At 42.6% G+C, this 20,996-nt stretch overlaps 1 protein-coding gene across 2 annotated transcripts in view; it reads left to right on the top strand.

Moving 5' to 3' along the window:
* PTPRE (protein tyrosine phosphatase receptor type E) overlaps positions 1–20,996 on the top strand; it is a 100,948-nt gene that overhangs the window by 4,097 nt on the left and 75,855 nt on the right. Inside the window, exon 1 of one of the 2 annotated variants that reach the window (XM_071812241.1) lies at positions 18,935–19,016. The exons of the other annotated variant lie outside the window; for it this stretch is intronic. Coding sequence (XP_071668342.1) covers positions 19,015–19,016 — 2 coding nt within the window. The 5' untranslated portion in view covers positions 18,935–19,014. Of the gene's footprint in view, positions 1–18,934; positions 19,017–20,996 lie in introns of those variants that run through there. 2 annotated transcript variants of the gene reach the window in all.

Here is a 20,996-nt window from a genome sequence, read left to right on the forward strand (position 1 = left end):
CACTGCGTTTTAAAGATGTACTTTTTTTTTTAATTAATATATAAATAGTGTAGTCAGAACAGTGCTACCTAGCGCTCCAGGTGAATCATGTATGCAAACTCAGACTGGGATGCTGTGACTTTCCATCACCGCATCCTCGCGGCCCGGGATGCGGCAGCGGAGCCGCCAAACCTGGGCTGCTGTTGCGATGATGTGGTGAGCGGGTCTTTGTTTCTTGATGGGCGTTTCATTATCGATTTCTTGATACAATATTAATGAAAGCAGGATCCCTCTGTAACCTAAAATATAATTTGGTGCCCCCTAATCGGAAGTGTTGTAAATTGAATGGATACATTATTAAAGAGTTCTGAATGATGCATTCTTGGCGGAGCATCGTTTATGGGTACCCTGGATGTGATGCTCGTTTGATGGGTTGAGTGCTGTCTTAGGGAACGATTCAGATATTGCTTTAAGTGGTGTTTGGTGTGATGCAGCAAAATTCAAGCTGAATGAAAAGTGGCTGTAGCCACCAGGCTGCTCTGCTCAGGCTTTCTGCGTCCTTTTTAGCTGTAATTTTAGCTTTTTATTTTCCTGTATCCTTTTGCACGAGGTTTCATCCCAGTGATGTCTGTCTGATAACAATATGTATTGTATGATCCCAAATGCTCTAAGCGTTAAAAAGTGGCTGTATTTATTCCAAACTTTTTGCTGACATGTTGATGTCTTTTAAATATAAACGTACAACAGGCTGGAAAGCTTGTCTAAGTGTTGAAACGAGATACTGGTAAGACCGAGATTAGACAAAACTCGGCAGCAGCAATGTATCGAAGTATTTGTACAGGATTTATTTTTGAGTTCTTCACAAAGCAGAACATATTTTTAAGGTGTGTGCACAGCGCCGTGCTTTTAAATTCAGTCGACTTACCGCAGGTGTAATAATTCCATCAGCGATATCCTCCTGCCTGCCAAAATCCTCGGCGTTGTCTGCAGAAGATGCCTTTGGGAAATGGAAGAATAGGTGGGAGATTGTCTTGCTGATAGGAGAGGCTGATGGTGCTGGGCTGGATTTTGATTGCAGTGTGCTCAGATTTTTCTTCCTAAGTAAGCCAGCCAACTGATTATCTCCAGCGAAACAGCTCCCTGAACAAGTGTGGCATTCAAAGCTGCTTTTTTCCTATCCTCCTTGTCCTGGAGTACGTGTGTCCAACAGCGATGCCCTAAAAATGCCTTTTTTCCTGTGGCTCCTGGCTGGTGACTCACGGTGGTGATGGCAGATTTAAAAACTGCCCATGCAGAGGTGATGGATCTGCGTGCAAAGGTGTTTCCTGGCAGGGGGAAGAAATAAAACCAGAAAGAAATCTGTTGGGGTAGTTTATTGCTTGCAATGACAGCTTGTTGTCGCTGGAAAAATGTGGCACAACTCAGTCGTGGGGTTTTCTATCCCTTTTTTTCCCCACTGTAGAAAGGAAAAAGTGCTCAGTCCTGAAAACTTAAGTTATTGGAGATTTTCTAATGTAAAGTAGTAATTTTCAATAAGAATGAGAGATCTGAGCAGATAAAACCAAAACACAAACCTGTAAATCAGGTAGAGGTGAGATGAGATACAAAGTGGGGGAAAACAGTGACAGTTTTTGGGTTATTGCTGTTGAGAAGAGGCAGGAGGGTCAGGACGGATGAAGCTGCATCAATTACTGTTTTCTGAAGGCAACACACACTGAAGATGCAATGACATCAAGAATCACCAGGAAGAATTCAGCCTCAAAAAGGCTTTGGGTCAATAGTCATGTGAATTTTTAAGAAAAAGCAAATAAGGAAATAAAAGAAGATTCATAAGGGAAGTGAGTGAAAATTGTGTTATTCCTGTTGCTCAAAAAGATCAGGACAAAGTCATTAGATAAGCTGGAGGATGAACTTTTCTACCACAGCAAGGGAGTTGGATGAATTAAGAATCTTGCCATTTCTTGGGTTTGTTGCTCTGGAGGCACTAGGGGATAATCCAGAATGAAATATTCAATTCCACTTTCAGGACAAGATCTTGCTCTTCGGAGACCAATTGGTTTGGGGTTTCCTGGTGGTTGAGTGTTTCTTTAATCGTTCTTGAGTTTTCTTCCTCTTCAGTAAAATCAATATCTCTGTCATCTGGAATAACGTCTAAAGAAAGCTTAGCTTAATAGAGCTCTGCTGTAGTTCATGATGATGCCCCTTCCAAGGGACTGACTGAAGACTAGCAGAGTAATTTGGATTATTGGCCAGCGTAACCAGACTGAGGTGAATTGTGGGAGCATGATGCTTTCAAATAGAGTTTTCCTGTGGACATGGAGTAATGGGGACAGAATAGTTTGGTTGTTTGTATAGAGCTAGTACCTCCCTGGCCTGCGCTCTTGCCGCTTGAAGGTCATGGTCCCCATGGTCTTTTGGTGTCCCATGTGTTCCCAAGGGTGGGACCGCACTCCATGAAGTTCCTGATACGTCTCTGTGTATCTTGGCATTTGCTAATATAATTTTTTACATCCCTTGGTTCTTTGAATGAAAATCTTTATCAGCAACAAACTATAACCTGACCAAGAAGAGAGAGCCTGTGTAATCACAACTTGAAGCCAACAATGAGAATTTGTGGTTGAAGACCCTCTTGTCATCAGTATATTTGATAAAGGCTCTGTAAATATTTCTTTGCCAAGAGCCGTAGTTCTTCAGCTTCAAAGCGGTTTTCACTGTGAAGTGGAATGCTTTCTAATTTGTTTCTTAGAGGTGCAATTCACTTTTCAACCAGCCTTTCTGTCTTTTAGTTTAGTTTTGGTGTAATGTCGCAATTTGTAAGCACATCTGTGTGTAAAATCTGCAGAGAATTTGCCTTTATTTATTAAGGTCTTTCCTTGCCTGACTTACCTGGCTGGTCTCTTGCTCCCAGTGTGCTTCAGTTGCAAGTTTTAGACTTTCAAAATGTACTTAATTTTTATTATCTTTTGCCATTTAACCTTGTTGTCTTTGTTTTTCATCCTTCGATCGTTACTTTTCTTTGCATTCCCAGCCTTGGTTTCTGCTGTAATATCCTGTATATTGCTTGAGTAGTAGGCTATTGATTTAAGCAGGCGATGAATCACGTTTGTATCCTGTGTTCTACAGGTTTAGATGGCTCGAGTGCTCTCCTAGTTTTTTAATTTACATTTGCGTTCCGTTAATGCATTCGATCATACTGCACGATGTCACTTTAATTACGCAACAGGATTAATGTATCTGCTACCTGTCTTCCTACTGATCTTACACAATTGGGCCAAGTTTGCAAATTGCTACTGAGAGCAAGATCATGGTAAACCAGCTTTCACATTACCGAAGAAAACCCTTTGTAAAACCAAGTTAAAATGATATATGCTTTTCCTGTTAAATACATGGATGAGTTGAAATGGATTCACGTTATCGTTTTGTTTGCAGTTGTCAAAAGCTCGTTAATTTTAACTCAAACCACCCAGCTCACTGCTTAGAATTGCTTTTAAATTACAGGTGTGCTGATCAACCTCGAAAAGCCAAATTGTAAACTCAGCTGAGGGCACATTTCGAGGCCACCAATACAACACTGAATTCTAATCTGTTTTTCACCCACTAACCTCCCACCTCCAGCGCTTCTCCTTTTCCCGGCAGAGCTGGGGGGAGAGGAAGCTTTGATGACTTAAATATTTCTGGGAAGGCAAGGAGGAAAGGAAAAGGTGGAAACAGGGAGCTATATTTAAATAATGACCTATTCGCACTACTTAGTTTAATCTATTAGAAACAAACTTGGGAAGATGTGGCGTTGGGATAATTGGTACTGTTATAATGTGGGATTTTTCCAGGAGAATTGCTCTGATTCTGTTTCAGCTGAGCAGACCATGGCTTGACCTGGGATACAGAATGATTTACACAAGAGCTCTTGGCAGTCAGGTTCTTCTCTTTGTCCTTTATTTTAATATCTTTGACTGGCAAACTGCAGGAACCATTTAGAAGTTACATGGAGGTGTGACTTGGTGGAGCTGTAATTTGTACTGAAAAAGCTTGAGAATTGCTCTACTAGATCAAACTATTTGCCCTTTTTGGCCTCCTTTACCAGCATCTTCAGAGGAAGAAACTTGAATAACTTCCTTTAAAAATTAAAGAGTGTTTTACATTTCCAAAGGCCCTTGGTTAGCAGTTTATTCTTGGAAATGAAAGCTTAATGCCTTGCAGAAGAGGTTGCAGGTTTAATGTGGCTCTGTGTGCAGTCACATCTCCAGGCTCAGCTCTACCAGGCTGCTGTCCCACCGGTGGCTCCACATGTTGCTTTTTCCTCCAGTAATGTTATGTTTAAATATAATAAATTTAGCAGGTTAATTATGCACAATATCTTTTAGGGATTTGGGTTATTTTTTTGCGGGTGCTCAGTCCTTCCTCATCTACTTATCTCTTTCACGTCAGTTTTAGCAGCTGTAATGTCAATATTTCTGATGTTGGTTTTGCTTAAAAAACACCTGGCAAAATAGATCCTGCAGTGACTGAGCCTCCGTGGCATCTTCTGCATCTAAGGAGAGAAAACCAGTGTGAAAGTACCGCTGGCAAAGTTGGAAACAGTTTATGCCATACTGTTCCCTGATAATCCCAGAATGTCAGGGGTTGGAAGGGACCTGGAAAGCTCATCCAGGTCAATCCCCCCATGGAGCAGGAACACCCAGCTGAGGTTCCACAGGAAGGTGTCCAGGCGGGTTTGAATGTCTGCACAGAAGGAGACTCCACAACCTCCCTGGGCAGCCTAGGAGCCTGGCTCCATCCTCCTGACACTCTCCCTTTATATATCTGTAAACATGAATGAGTCCCCCCTCAGTCTCCTCCAGCTCCAGAGCCCCAGCTCCCTCAGCCTTTCCTCACACGGGAGATGCTCCACTCCCTTCAGCATCTTGGTGGCTGCGCTGGACTCTCTGCAGCAGTTCCCTGTCCTTCTGGAACTGAGGGGCCACAACTGGACACAATATTCCAGGTGTGGTCTCCCCAGGGCAGAGCAGAGGGGCAGGAGAACCTCTCTGACCTACTGACCACCCCCTTCTAACCCACCCCAGGTACCATTGGCCTTCCTGGCCACAAGGGCCCAGTGCTGGCTCATGGTCACCCTGCTGTCCCCAGAACCCCCAGGTCCCTTTCCCCTACACTGCTCTCTAATAGGTCATTCCCCAACTTATACTGGAACCTGGGGTTGTTCCTACCCAGATGTAAGGCTCAAATATACCAACTTCTTCGAGGCATTGACCTTTCTGACCGATATCTGACTGCAATTGGTATTTTCACAGCTGTCAGCGTCTGCGGGAAGTGGAGGTACCTTCTGTTCCTCTCTGAGGGTTTGATAGAAGAGAACTGAAACCCAGGGGTGAGAGCACAGAGCCTGGGAATAGCTGCTGGTTTATCTCCAGCCTGCCCCTGTAATCCATACAGTACTAAAATTTTAAGTAATTTATACTATGCAGGATGCTTTGGTGAAGGTGTTCTTGAAGAACAGCTTTGCATTGTGTACTTCTATTGAAATAGGAGTTAAAGAAGAAAAGTCATTTTGGTTTTTAAGGTGGTGCAAGTTGGGACCCTCAAGGCGGCGGTACTTTTGGAGACAAATCTCACCTTGGACTTCTTGGAAGGTGGATAAATAAGAACGCACTGTTTCCCATCCAGCCTGGCTCGGGTCTGCTGAGATCCCCTCCAAACTGTTCAGCCCCTTTAAAAGGACACGGCGTGATTTGGGGACAGAGCATCCTTGAGCCGTTGTCCCCAGGGCGCCCCGCTGCGAGGGCCGGGCCGTGGCCCCGTGGGACGCTGCCATGGCGGGAGCTGTAATCGGAACCGGCTCCCGGGCGTGGGAAAGGAAGGAACTATCCCGCCGGACGGAGCTTTGCAGAAATATGCCCAGCTGTTGAGGGGCCAGGGGGAGAAAAGCGAGGTTTTGTCAGTTTTTCAGCTAGAAATGCGTTCACAGCTGTGTGCCAGTCTTCAGAGGGGTTGTTTTTGCCTGCATACCTGAATGTATATACATTTCAAACTCTAAAGTTTAATCTATCACTGAACATAGCGTCCTTCAAAACTTCAAGGTTCTGCTCTTTTCTTAGAGCTGAACGTAAACTGTGCTGCTGTCCTGCGCTGTTACACAGTCCCATATCTATCCACCACTTCCTTGGGTGGCTTTTAGTGTCTTAAATCATGATGTTATTATGCAAAGGCATGTTGAAAAGTTGGTGGATTTCTGCTTATTCACTTAACGTGTTGCTCAACGTGCCGTCACGTTCTTGACGGCGTTGATGCGCGGGTGTCCCTCCGACCTGCTGCTCTCAACCCTTGTTGCATCCACGTTGTTAATATCCTCACTACTGATTGAACACACCGGGTTTGCTTTTCATTAAACTGCTTGTCAAATATGTTAGTGAAGCTGTTGGTGACTCAGATGCATGACAATTACTTCCTCAAAATATGTGTTTGGAAGCGAGCGCCTGTGTTCTAATCCTCATCACTGGGCTTTCACCCTTAGTGCTAAACCCTGTAATAACTGTCGCATGACTGGTAACGGAAACATCGTCTGTGTAGCAAACACAAAGTAAAGGCCTGTTGTGGTTCAAGTGGTTTTCAAGTGTCTGGGGCTCTATTACAGAAAATAACATATCCTCATTTACGCCTCGCTGTAGGTGTGTTTCGTTATGGCCAAGAAACTGGCTGATGATTCAAGGTCAACAGCAGACCCGTGGGATGTGTTAATAGATATCTGTTAGTGTAATAAAATTCATGGTTGGATCACTTTGAAGGCATTTCCTTTTATAAAAAGTAGATTTATGGAAAACGTTTGTAGTGCGTTTTGCTTTTAAAAACATTAAAACCAACCAAACAAACCAAAACCAAACCTAAAAGGCTTGTCCTGCAGAGAGTGATGTGCCCCTCTGATAGCGCTTTAATGCTTAGGTTCCTATGCTCCCGTACTAATTAGATGGACAGATTGAAGTTCAGTGGAGAACAGTGGTGTATTGTGGTTCCACGCACACGGAGCATCAGAGTTCAACTTGGAGCTGGGATATTCTGTCTTCCAGTATCTGGATTATTCTCTTATCAAGGAGAATGAGGTATGCTCTGCAGTCCTCTCACAGGCTGCGTGGGGTGAATTTGTGCTATTGCTCCGTTTTTGGGAGCAGGTGAAGGAGGTTGTGCCCCTGCCTGCTGGCAGAGCAGGGTGGGCTGCCTCGTGATGGTCATTTGGTGTTTACATACATGAAATGCTGAATTTATGTGTATAAGAGCTGTATATTCACGCTGTCTGTATTTTAACGTGATCACTTTTACCATGATCAGAATGGAAACTTGCTGGTTGGATAAGCTTTCAACCTGTTGTATCTATGTATGAGGCGTGCTCCTGCTAGTACACTTACCAGCCTGAAGTATATACTGTGTATATAGAAGATATTAATAATACTGTGTTTTTTCCAAGATTAATGTATTCATGTGTTTTGAAAAGCAAATTATATGTGACCATCACATAATTAAAACTTCTAGGAACCTAGGCACATCACTATTTTAATATTACCAGAAATTTGAAAACCTGTATTTCCCAGTTTATACATTTGAGTGTGTGTGCTCCCCAGCAATGTACCCCTAAACCTGGTTTATTTGAGCTCTGTCTTTAGTTGTTAGAGAGTCCTCTGGATAATTCAGGCGACCTGTGGGTTTCTGCTCTGTGCTGTGGGCACTTCTTGTCTCAAGATGCTTGTTCCACCTTGTCCCTCACTCTGTTGAAGGAAACCTGGGGAGATTAACTGGTCCAGGTCCAGTATTGGGTAGTGTTTTATATATCTGTGTGTGTCTATACATATATTGGGAGTGATTCTTGCAGCTAAAAGAAACTTATCAAAGCCAACAGAACAAGACAAATAGACTGAAATATTTTTCATGTATTATTTCTTGTATAGGAATAACAATGATAACCTGATAAAATATTGGTAGACAAAGTTCACGGACAGTTCGAAGGGGAATAAAATGAGGTGTGATTTTAAGATTTGAAGTGCAGCTGCAGCCTGTTGATGTTTAGTTTCCGGATGTGGAGGTGGCTTGTGTCAGGAAACAGCTGGTTGGGGAAAGCTGAGATGAAGATAATGGAGAACAGTAAATTTGAGAGAAGCTTGTGGTGATGTTCAGGTTCGGTGGAATATGGGCAAAGTGACAAAAAACTCGCAGAAAGGGCAGGGTTTGAAAGGTGGAAGTGGGCTTGTGGGTTCCTGGCTTTGTTGGTCATCACCTTCTCAGTACAACCATGTGCAGGGCAGAAGCTGGAGCTGGTAAGGGTGATGGGCTTGCTTGTTTCTGCTTTAAATAAGGAAAACCCGAATCCAAAGAATCGTAGAATGGTTTGGGTTGAAGGGACCTTCCCAGCTCCCCCAGTGCCACCCCTGCCATGAGCAGGGACATCTTCACCAGCTCAGGTTGCTCAGAGCCCCGTCCAGCCTGGCCTGGGATGTCTCCAGGGATGGTTCATCCACCACCTCTCTGGCCAACCTGGGCCAGGCTCTCACCACCCTCAGGGCCAACAATTCCTTCCTCATGTCCAGCCTGAATCTCCCTCCTTTAGTTTAAACCCATCACCCCTTGTCCTATCACAACAGGCCCTGCTAAGAAGTCTGTCCCCATCTTTCTTACCAACCCTGTTTAAGTACAGAAAGGCTGCAGTGAGGTCTCCCGGAGCTTCTCTTCTCTTCTCCATGCTGAACACCCCAACAGCCTGAACACCTTGCCAATGTATTGTTACGTGCATTAACGACTTCGTCATAAAAATGTTTTTTATAGCAAGATCTGCCCTCATTTATTTTTAATGAATTGAATCTGGCTGAGGTGTAGCTGTCACTTAGGTGAGCGCACTTCCCAGTTGCCTTTCATTTCAAGATACTCCGCGGCTTTGATGGTAGCTCCTGAAAGTTGTTTCAAAATCAAGAATGAAATGAAGCAAGCTGTCATTTTAAAGAAAAATATTGTATTACTTTGGATGATTTTTCCACCGGAGGTGACAGAAGGACATCTGTTGATGTGTAGTTAGGCTACTGCTCCAGCCTGGCTTGAGGAACCACAAATCCCCTTTGTGTTGGGCTCTCGTCCCACGGCGCCGAACACTGCGGCCATTCACAGGCCGAAGCGAGGGGCTGACGGCGGGTTTTAGCTCTGCAGAGAAACTGGAATTTTCCTCTGGGACAGAAGCTTCAAAGCTCGAGGGGAAAAATGCCCAAGTTCAGCACCGATTTGTTTCATCCCATCAACAGCAAAGCAGGAGCGTAGGGGAGTCCCCTCTTCCCCGGGCCAAAGGCAGGTGGGACCAGCTCATTAGTGCTTGCGTTTCATATACATTCATCTTTCTCATAATTGAAGTTTTTATTGTTTTTTTTAATCTCATTAGATCAGAAGTGCATAATGCTTTCCTTAAAGATTCTTCGCAGTATTGGTCTTTTGAAATTCTTTTAGTTTTAAATACCGTATTGATTTGATATGTATTGATGAATTGTATCTCCGAATATAAATGCAGCTTCAAAACATTGTTTTGAATATTTGGGTAGAAGGAAAGGGGAACTTTATTGGGTAGTTTCAGCTTGTAAAAATCAATAGTTAGAAATAATACAGCATTTGAATATCAGAAGTGCTGCATTTGCTGGGAACTGGTGCCACGTCAGAATTTGCTCCTTAAGGATTTGCAGCGGTTGAGCAGTAGCTCATAAATTTTCAAATGTATTAAATCCGTATATTTACGGATTCTGTAAATTTCCAGGGCCAAAAAGAAACAAAACTCAGGAACCGCAGAGGCATTTGTGTAATTTCTAACTCCATGTTTAAAATCTCCCATGGGAACCTCTTAAAACCGACAGGTGTTTTCTAGCTTTTTAGGTCTCCCTGGAAACATATAAACAATTGCATCACAATTTTGATCAGCGACTTTAAATACTGAAACCCTTTTATAATTGCAACACACCCTGTTTGGTAATAAGAATATGTGAAACAGTGTGTCCTTAAAATAGCTTTGTGCCTCGGTTGTGCTAAATAACGTGATCAAATATGAGCCATTCTGGGATAGTAAGTGGGGACAATCGGTAGTTTTTGTAGTAAAATTGATTTTGGGATTGTTGGGAAAGCAATGTTGTTGTGTTTCTGTTTTATTTTTGTCTCTTTTAATTATGACCAAAGTTAAATAATTGAGCAAGGATGATATTTATGGCAGTATTTCCCTAATATTGCTGGGCCCCAAAATAGGAGTTTTCTCTGTACTGAATCCCCATAGCCCATGTTGCTTCTGGATTGCTCGGCAGCCCTTCATTTTAGGTTTTCCAAGGCATGCAAGCAGATTTTGAGTCCGTTTACGCTGTTGTTTCTCTCTGTAGGAAGAACGGGCAAACAAGGCATTGCCTGTTTATAAAGTTTCTGGAATGACAGAATCATTTGTGTGCTTTGTTTCCAAGCAAACAAGGTCAGGACAATGGGGAAAGGATATTGTTATTGGGCCGCTGGGACTCTACTACTGCATTTTATTTTGAAATAGCCTTTAATATTTCTGACCTGATATTCTCAGTAATATAAGAAAAATTCCAATTGGACAGCTAGTTTTCCTTATCACAGAATCCCAGAATGTCAGGGTTGAAAGGGACCTGGAAAGCTCATCCAGTGCAATCCCCCCATGGAGCAGGAACACCCAGCTGAGGTTCCACAGGAAGGGGTCCAGGCGGGTTTGAATGTCTGCAGAGAAGGAGACTCCACAGCCTCCCTGGGCAGCCTCGGCCAGGCTCTGACACCCTCACCCCCAACAAGTTTGTTGTCATATTTAAGTGGAACCTTTTCTGTTCCAGTTTGTACCCATCACCCCTTGTCCTATCATCGGTTGTCACCAAGAAGAGCCTGGCTCCATCCTTGTGACACTCACCCTTTATATATCTATAAACATTAATGAGGTCACCCCTCAGTCTCCTCCAAGCTAAAGAGACCCAATTGTGGAAATGTCTCTGCTTTCTCCCCCCTCTCTTTTTTAAAAATTTAATTTAAGGTGCAGGTTATTTTCTTAGTGCCAGAACAGCTTATGTGCTAGTGATGCACTGCTCTATCTGAAAAGTTCAGCAAAAATTAATTCTCAACACAAATCAAACTGGCTAATGTAGTGTCAGTGTCCTGCCAGAAGGTAAATCAGAAAGTCAAAAAGGAAAATAAATTATGTAAATAAATACCGTCGGAAGAGGGAGCATTGACTATAGGGTTAGATGCAGGATATTGTCTGAGTGTCTGTCCATGAGATGTTGGCCAGGTAGGAGCAAATCTTAAAAAAAGAGAATACAAAACTAATTTGGATTCTTCCACTTGCATCTGAATGAATTTATAATGTTGGATCCTAGAGGGGACTAAAATTATGTCACGGCCTTGTGGTCCAGAGATTCGAATCCAACCTATTTCCCTTCCAACCTTGAGTAATATTAGCAGGCATTATTCTGTGCATGTCTGTTAAAACATTACTTTAAAATAATGTTGTTTCATGTTAACTGGATGGCCCGGAGCAGGCAGGGACCCCTCGCTCCAGCCTGAAGGAGAGCACTTGAGAGCACTTCAACACTACAGTCCGGCTTGATGCTGTCTGGGTTTAATTTAGCAGATTTAGGGCATTTTCTGGGGTTATTTTTACAAGAGAAGGAACAACTTTCTGGGAATGCTGAGCGGTTGTTATTGTGTGTGGGTGGGTTATGTCTGGGCAATGTTACACTTCATTTCGGTTCATCTCCTGGGGGATACCTTCTCTCCATTTATGTCTTCAATAACATGTTTACTGTTAGCCTTTAAAAAGAAAAACCAAACAACTGTCGGTTTTCATTTTCCTTCTGCGATGTTTCTGTGTAACAAATGGAACAAATTTACTGCATATTCTCGCTGAGTGAACCTCAGTTGCCAGTAGCCCACAAGGACCAGCCAGGAGCCAACTTAGTCTGTGCAGGCTCTATTTGAGCAGCACTTCTCCTCCCCTTGAAATAAGGAGTTTGATATTGTGAAATAACGCATGGTATTGTGAACGTACAGAGTACATTATTGCATGGTGTTAAGACACAGGGATAGATGTCTGGGCTGATGCCACATTCTGTGCTGTTTCCTTTTGAGGAAATGATCATTAAAAAGAAGAAGAAAGAGTCACTGTCAAAATTCTTTTGCATGACCATGCACAGAATTTGCCACATGGCTGAAGAAATTCAGGTTTTGAAGAAGGGGGTCTACTGGAAAGTGCTTCTCCTTACAGTAAGTGCAGGAGGAACAAAGAGAAGAATCCTTCCTTAAATGCACAGATGTATTTGCTGTAGTAAAAGTGACTTTGCATGTTGTCTTGAAAAGATTAAAAGAAATTATGGTGTTTAGTAGAGTTTTTGATGACATAGTAATAGTCCTCTTCCAGCATTCCTGCCATCATTTCATTTCTGAAGGCTCTGGGCTGGGTTATTGTTCTTCTCTTTGGTTCCCCCCAACCAGTCATAGCTCTGAGGTCTTGGCTTCTTGAGGGCTCTGAATTTGAGGTTGAAGGATGAGAACAGTCAGTGATATTTAAAATTAGACTCTTTTGGTTTCTGTGCCCCTGAACCAGATCTCCCTGGAGGTTGTGGTTGCAGTAAGGACCCTTTGCACTCCACGAGGAGATGTTACAGAGGAACATGCATGACCCATGAGACAATGTGTTGGCTTTCTACCACATCCCTGGGTGTGGACAGTCTTTCTTGGTGTGGCACATCAGTCTTTTGAATGGTACATGTAGCTGTTGCTGGTTTGTGGACCTGTCTGCCAGGTCCCATCACTGTCTTTGTCCTTCCTGTATCTTCAACCTTGGAGCAAGTGGGAGAGAAGAGCACACGAGCAGAAAAGGCCTTTCTAAGCTGATTGATTTCTAGCTCTGTGGTGTTTGTAGATGAATTCATCTGTGCAGGGTGTATTTGATCGTCTGTAGTGGAGGGAAAGGTTCATCTGAAAGACAGATTCTGTTATTGGAACCTTTTGAAAGCAACCGAGTTCATGGAAAAATAGTCTGTGCTAATAGCTGGGCATAACTGTCCACTCTTGAAGGAGACTGGGGGAGCAGAAAAGCCCGTGGGGACTGAAGTGTACCACCGAACCTCAAAACCCTGTCATATGGGGACTTCACTCTGAAAATAATGTGTGTAATGTATGCATTGGAAGTGATGGGACTCTGGAGGCGTCAGGAGTGATGGCACTGGTGGTCATCCTTGGCCTTAAGTGACTCCTGGAGATCCCAAAAAGTAAGTCGGTGTTCATCATGTGTTTCAGCTTAGAGTTGTAGAACTCCTTCCTCATCATATTTTTGCTAAATAGCGAGACTCTGTCTGAAATCTGGTATTTCTGAAAGGAGATATATCTGTTTGCATTTCACCCTCCCACCAGTAGATTTTGTTTTGCATCTGGATTTCTGGTTGTTTATTCAGTCTTCAAACACGAACATCTGACAGGCTCCCGGAGCCAGGAGTAACAATGACTTCAGGAAGAATCAAGTTCACCAATTCTCTTCGGATAATCACATAGAAGAACAGCTGAAATAAGCAAAAACTGATACAAGTTTGAGCTTTCATTTCCCACGTTAGGCAAATAGTATCCAAGCAAAAAGGTCAAGTCCTTGTACGACATATGCAGTATATTCAAATGTTGGAAACTTTGTATAAATGCAAACACAAAGTGCTCCCTGAGGGCAAGAGCATTTATTTATCCCCTCAGTGTTACAGAAAACAAACTTGGAACCAATATCTGTTCTTTAAGGCCACACTGTGAGTCTTTGGAAGATGCTGGTGCTCCTCCCTGCACACTCACAATTCTCCAAGGACGGGTCCTCTCCAGTTGACTCATATATAGAGTTGGAATTTTCTTCTACACTAAGGTAGAGAAACAGTTTATTCACATCACATTTGTTTTGAAACAGAAAGGAAGAAAAGGCTATAGGTTAACTTGGTATCACGGCACATTTATAGTGAAAATTGGCAATTGTAAGGGTGGGGAAAGGTCAGGGCTAAAGCAAGGCTGTGGTAGAATGGAGATGAAAGTGATACTGAACTGTTTCCTGCTGTCGAGGTATGTGATTGTGAGAATCTTCTTGTGATAAAACTTAATGCCTCAGAAATGGGAGATTGTACTTATCTGAAGTTACCTTTTTTCAAGCTGATAAAATTCTGAGGAGAATAAAACCAGAAATTGCCATCCACAGACTTGTCATCTCCTTTGGAACGCGATCTTCAGGCACTCTAGTGGATGGAAAAATGTATTATTTAAATAATAATATTTAATGCAATCTGTCACATCGGTGAAGTAGAGTTGAATTATATGGGCTGTGCAAGAGGGAATAGAAGGAAATAACTTGTTGACACTTATCAATGGTCTGACAATGTGAATCCTGCTCCCGGGCTGAAGATGAGTGTCTGTTGATGCAGATCTGACTGCTGGTCTCCAGGATAGGAAAGGGGTTAATGCTTCTGCTTGCATTACGCTAGGAAAAAAGCCATTCTGAAGTGTGTGCAAAGGGTTCACGATTTCCTGGAGCTCTGGGAGGAGATGATTGCAGGACCTGCAAACAGAGGAGCTGCTCTGCTCATCGCAGCCGGACTTTCTGCTCTGTTTATCGTCCCTTTGCCCCCAGGGAGCCGTTACGTGGAGGAGATATTTGGGCAGGAATAGTTACAAGCTAAACAGAGAAGACAGACAAAAGCTGAAATAAATGAACTTAGAGTATTCCTGTTTTGTCGATTTGAATGAAGGCGGTTGTGGTTATATGGATGTCGTCTTCCAGCAAAATATTGTTAATAGGTTTCTGCATGTCCTCGATTACTTATTCATGCCCCTGAGCTGCCACTCGCTGGAGATGTATAATGCTGTTATTTGCAGGCTGTAAATCAGATCAGGGAAACGTTTCCTTCTGGAGGGCTCCTGTTTTCCTGTTTTTAAAATTTATTTATTTATTTAAACCCAGAAAGTTACAGCGAACACTTACGTTGAGTTTGGTGTGGTGTAGAGCAGCTGATGTGGGTCTCAGCTATGGAGAGGAAGAGAAGAGAAGTCTTTGATCTTGGACATGATTTTTATTGCTGTTTGTGTCCAGTGACATGCTGCAGTCTTGTTTTCCTGATGCTGTGAGCTGCGCTTCCTTTCGACGTAATGTTGACAAGAAGATCCCCGGTGGCTCTGTGGTGTTGTAGATGGCCACGTCGCAATGGGTGGTCGTGGTTCAGAGACACCACATGAAGACAAAAGTAAAGCAACTGGACAGGAACCATAACCACCTCGTTATTACTAATGCAACGTGAAACTCAATGAGGAGCCCTGTGTTTCTGTAAAGCACGGCTGCAGGTGCCTTGGCCAAAACTGCCCTTGGAGTAGCGGGAATTGGAATTGCCCAATAACCCAGGATTCTGACTTCAATTTGTGACTCCCCTTGGAGATCACTGGTTGAGAGCCCACTCTTGTCCCATGGAGCTTGTCATGTTGTGCTTCATCTGACACTTCTCTGATTGTCCCAGGGGAAATCGCCTTGGGCTCAGGAATTCTTTTAGAATGAGCATGTTATCAAACCCCAATGTTATTTGGGGACATTGCAAAATAAAGTGGTTTTAAAGATATATATTGCCACATGTTGATGCAGAGCATAGTCATCAAGTTTTTCTCCTGTTAATTTTTTAAATAACTATTTAAAGCTCTCTAATAACAAATACACCTTGGCTATTTAAAAAGGAAACAAAATCCACTGTCCTCTGTGTGTATCTCCTATTATCTTCTTCAGAATGACAATTCCTCCTCCGACGCAGAGGGTAAATCCAAAGCTTCTAAAGCAGAACCCTAAAATGTTTGCTGCAAACACACATCCCTTGTTAACTGGTATTTACATAAAACACGCTGACACTGCTTTGGGGAGGTTGAGTCGGATGCTTTCTCAGCTGTTGAAATTTGCACATGAGATGGAAGATGTTTTGATTAAAAAAAAGGGTTAGCTTAATACTTTTTCCATTTATTCCCATGTGTCCAAATCAAAGCAGCGTTTCTCCAGGCGTTTTGCCCATTTTTCATATTTTGTTCCTCTTGTTCGGTTGTTTTGGATTTTTTTTTTCCTTCAAGGTTGGGATTTGTTTATTTTTTCATTTCAATAGGGGAATTCAATTGCTTAATGAGATAAATACCTGTAAAAAAGCCTTTTAGACAAAAATTAATGTAATATTACTACTTTTCAATTCCTGTTTTTTTTTTTTTTTTTTTTTTTTTTTTTAGGAGTGTTTGTAAATTCATTCTTGTATCACAGAATCACAGAATGGACTGGGTTGGAAAAGACCTCAGGGATCACCAAGTCCAATCCTTGGTCCAACTCCAGTCCATTGACCAGATCACAGCACTAAGTGCCATGGCCAATCTCAGTTTAAAAACCTTCGGGGCCGGTGAGTCCAGCACCTCCCTGGGCAGCCATTCCAATGCTGACCACTCTCTCTGCACAGAATTGCTTTCTAATCTCCAGCCTCAGTTTCCCCTGGCAGAGTTGAAGCCCATGCCCCCTTGTCCTATTGCTGACTGCCTGGGAGAAGAGCCCAATCCCCACCTGGCCAAAACTGCCCTTCAGGTCGTTCTAGAGAGTGCTGAGCTCAGCTCTAAGCCTCCTCTGCTCCAGACTGAACAAGCCCAGCTCCCTCAGCCTCTCCCCATAGGGCTTGTGTTCAAATTGTGTATTTATTGGTATGGACAATGGTGAACTAGGGACAGCTGGTGGGAGACCTGTGAGAGTTCACCAAGAATGTCCTCCTGCTGTAAGAACAATAATGAAAAATATTACAGTAATAATGTCTATTTTACTTATACACATTCTTCTGCCTTGTGGCTTTTCTGATGTGAAGCCCTTTCTGCAGTAACATTTTAGTGTGCGGTTGCTTAGCTTATTTTTGAGCAGTATTTCAAAAGCCTCCTGTCAAGGAGGAAAAATCCAACTTTCTTAATTAGTCTTGAAATGTCGTCTTAAAAGCATAAAATAGAATCTCATCTTTTTTCCCCTGCAGTGAGGAGAAATCTTCCCTTTCTCATGTCTTTGTTTTTGTTTTCTCCATGTGGATTCCAGCACTTCTGGCCACTCAGAAACTGGAGCACAAGCTTTTTATAGAAACTAGAGCGGAATTTTCATAATAAACCTGAACTCGTACAGATTTGGTGCCTCCTTTGGGGGGAAGTGAGGGAAGGAAGCTGGAATGAGGGAGGGTTATAAGCGCTGTAGTTTCAAGGATCCATGTTCTCGAAAGTCTCTGTGGATTTGCTGCTGCTGCCTGGATTAGAAAGCCCTTTAATTTGCTTTTAATTAAAATGATTTTCATTTATTTTGTGTCTTCTTCAGCGGTCCCAAGGCACCTTACACGCTTGTGATTATATATATGAAATGCAAAATCCATATTCATGTGATGCTGAGGTTTTGCGTTAAAGTTAAGGATGAAAAAGAGTTTTACCCTCCTTTTTTCTTTAAGTGTATTTAGAACCTCAGTTCCCCATTACCGTGCAGCTTTTAAAGCACTGTGGTTGTATATGTTTGATGTCAATGAGACTGCGGTCCAAAGTGTAAACGTGAACCTTCCACAAATATCTTATCTGAATAATATGTTTGAATAGCTGAGCTTTACTTTTGCAAACCTATTAAGTTGGAGGAAAAAAAAAATCATGTAAATACCTTTATTTTTTGAAAAAAAGGAATTGGACCTATTGCAAAAAAGTTAAAACCAATGCTATCACAATATAATGAAGTGGAAACTCTTGTATAGCTCATAACTATAGTTAATTATGCTAATTTTCTTTTCAATAGCTGATCTTAATACAGTATATTCAGAAATGAAGAAAACCTTTTCCTAAAGATGATTGTATTGCACTACGTTTTACTGGTGTACTCCACAATAACTACTGAAGAACAGAAGAAATGGGGTCATCAACTGGGAAATAGTCACATTTTAAATGACTTTAGTGGTGGTAGCTTTCTTTTTGGTTATTTGCTGTTGAATTAAATCTGATGGTTGGTATGGGAACCTGAAGAAGTCCAAGGAGGAGTGTGGGCAATGCAGTTTTGGGTAGAAATGTGGTGTCCCAGCTGAGGTGATGGTGATGGAACCAGCGTTGGGAGCAGCAGAGAGGTGGAGACCAGCAGGACCAAGGATCCACAAATGCTGAATTTCTCCAGAGAGTGGAAATGTTAGTTCATAAAAATGTTGGTTCTTTTTGTTTTGGAAAAAGCATTAACTCTAGTGCCAGAGATGCTAAGACGTTTTTCATGCTCATGAGTTTAGACAGCTCTGAATTAACATTGGGACATTCTGTAACGACCCACAGTTGACTGGAGGCAGAAGTTCTTTGGGTGCTTTTGCACGATGTCGGCAGTCATACAAATTCGGTAATTGCGCCGTGAGTTTTTAATATGCGATAATTAAAATGGAAAGAAAAAGAACAGAGTCCTTAAAAACAATTTAGATGTATTTTTGTCATAATAAAATCATGTATTGGAAAAACGAGTCTTCTACTCTCAAAGAAGAAAACCCGAAACTTTTGCTTGTTTATAGGGAGCCAGAAATTTCGCAGTTCAAGTTCGGGTAAGCAAAATGCCATTTTTGACATTACACTGTTGTTTGAGGATATTACACCAGAATTGTGATCAGCATATTTTCTTACAGTAGCGTTTTTGTTCTCCCCATGAATGCAGCAGTGTTCGTTCCTGCGGAGGAGTTACTCATGAGGAGCTCACAGACCTTGTCGATGGCTGCGCTCAGCAGGTTGAGAATGAGATTTTGGGGGGGGTTAACTTTTGAAAGGTTGGGATCTTTGCCTAGATACCTAATGTACAGTTTTAAAAAACCTGATGTAATTGTCTACGGCAGCTACAATTCCATAGCCTGTTGGCAGGCATCCGTTGATGTTGTGCAGGTTGGGTAGACCTGGTGCTGGTGGAGACATTGCAGTTGAGCAGCAAAAACTGGGTGACCCCGGCAAACAGCTTCAACTTGCAGGATTTCCTTCCCTAACATGTGAATTACTCAGTCTGTGGCTTACAGGATGTTTTTGTTTCTTTTTCTTCCACCGCTATTTCCCAAACTTCTCCCCCATCTCCTGCTCTGCAGTCAAAACCATAAAGTCTCAGTGTTATGTTCTGGTCCAAGGGGGGTGAGTGAACATGAGAAGTCTGGTATTTTGCAAAGCATTAGTCAAACATGTTGTAGGGCAAAGTGTCTCCTAAGGGCAGGTTCTCCCCTCTGTGTCCTCTTCTGTCCTCCATGGTTTATGGTGGCAGCGGATTTCTGGTGGTTGAGTCTTTCTTCAGACCTGGGGTGCCTTGTTTCCAATGAGAAGTTGCTTACAAACTTTGGCCTGAGAATCTGTGGATTTCTGCTTTCTGGGCAGTAGGAAAATTGTATTTTAAAAGCATGAATGGTAGTTGCGAAATAAAGCTGAAGAGACCTTTCATTTCTTGTTTTTAGTTGACTTAACCTTGAGTAAGACATCTGACTGAATTAAAAAGATGGTTATAACCATCCTACGAAACCACTGCCTTCTCTTGCTCTGTAAGTAGGTTATAATAAATGACTGGTTTGGGGTTGTGTTCATCTGGGAACGAGAAACAGGCTGCTGCAGGGCGATTTCTTGTGAAACTGTTGGCCATTAAGACAATGGACTTAGCGGCTTCTATCCATATACAGCTTTATTAAGGGCCAGTTTATGCATTTGTGGTGAAACCCGTAGCAATTGTGTATTTTAAATGACTTTGCAAGCCATCTGTATTGCATCTACTGTGCTTCATTGTTTCATTTAGGCACAGATGTTAGAAAAGCGACTGAATGGAGTTATATAAAACTCCAGTGCAAATTGTTATTCTCTTTGAAATGAGGATGGTGTCGCCTTGTTTTGGCTCCGGGGAGGTCAGATGAAACGGGCTTTCTACAGAAACATCAAATACTGCAATTTGCAGCCAAGTGTGACCCCAAATGCTTTGTGAGAGCTCACTGCTCGCCATCCCTGTAGTGGTGCTACCACCCTGTGGCATCGGCGTGAACTATGGTCCCTGGTAAAGTGGCATTTACACTGCGTGTCCCTGCCCTCGGGAGGACGTTGGCATCAATTAAGTGCCATTGTGTTGGAAATGCAGTTGGAGAGACAGATCCCACTGTCCTGACGTGCTGCTTCAGGGCTAAAAAGATGCCTGTGAATCGTATGGACTTAGTGAGCAGCCTTGTAGGCTTCCACAAAGCAGCGCTCGCTGCTCTTTGGGCAGTTCATTTGTATTTTGAAGGTGTGTGGGGGAGATTCTCGAGATAACCCGTGTAACTGCTGAGGGTTTTTGTTGGGTCTACTCTGGTGCAGCTTCTTTGCAACGATCAGTTTATCTAAAGCTGGATATGCCACAAACACTTCCAGTCGTTGTCATCTCGTTCGTGCGTGGAAGGAAGTTCTTAATGAGCGTGGGGTAAAAGTAATGAATCATAATTACTGTTCCAAAATAAATTTAGGAAATACGACTTAGCTTGACAGTCCCTGGAAAACCTGATCTAAGGCCCAGCTTTCCACAGCAGATTGAACTGGGTGGTCGCCAGAGCTCCTTGGCAGCCTCACCTTTCCTATCATCAGTTTTAAAACCACTTGGCATGTTTCTTTCAGGACTTGCAGCCTTTTTAGTAGACGCAATTAATTAATTTCAGGTGGAAAAGAGTGCTTAAAAGAAGCCTTTGGGGGCACGCGTAAACTGGTTTCAAGCATTTCAAGGGGTTGCAGCTCCTATTTAATGCATGCATTAATGCAGGGTGCGTAACCAGCATGTTAGAAATAAATAAATGGCAATGGTCAAAACATGAGCAACTGAAGTCTGCTGAAGTAACAGCCAGTCTTGAAGTATTTTATATTCATCGAGAAAGAATTGTTGGTTGGTTGGTTTTTTTTTAGGATGCAGTACAAGAGTTGGATGTTAGTTAACGTAGTCCTGATCTTGTATTCTGTATACATGTAAAACATCCTAA

Source organism: Patagioenas fasciata, chromosome 8 (assembly GCF_037038585.1).
Source record: "Patagioenas fasciata isolate bPatFas1 chromosome 8, bPatFas1.hap1, whole genome shotgun sequence".
Taxonomy (NCBI): Eukaryota; Metazoa; Chordata; class Aves; order Columbiformes; family Columbidae; genus Patagioenas; species Patagioenas fasciata.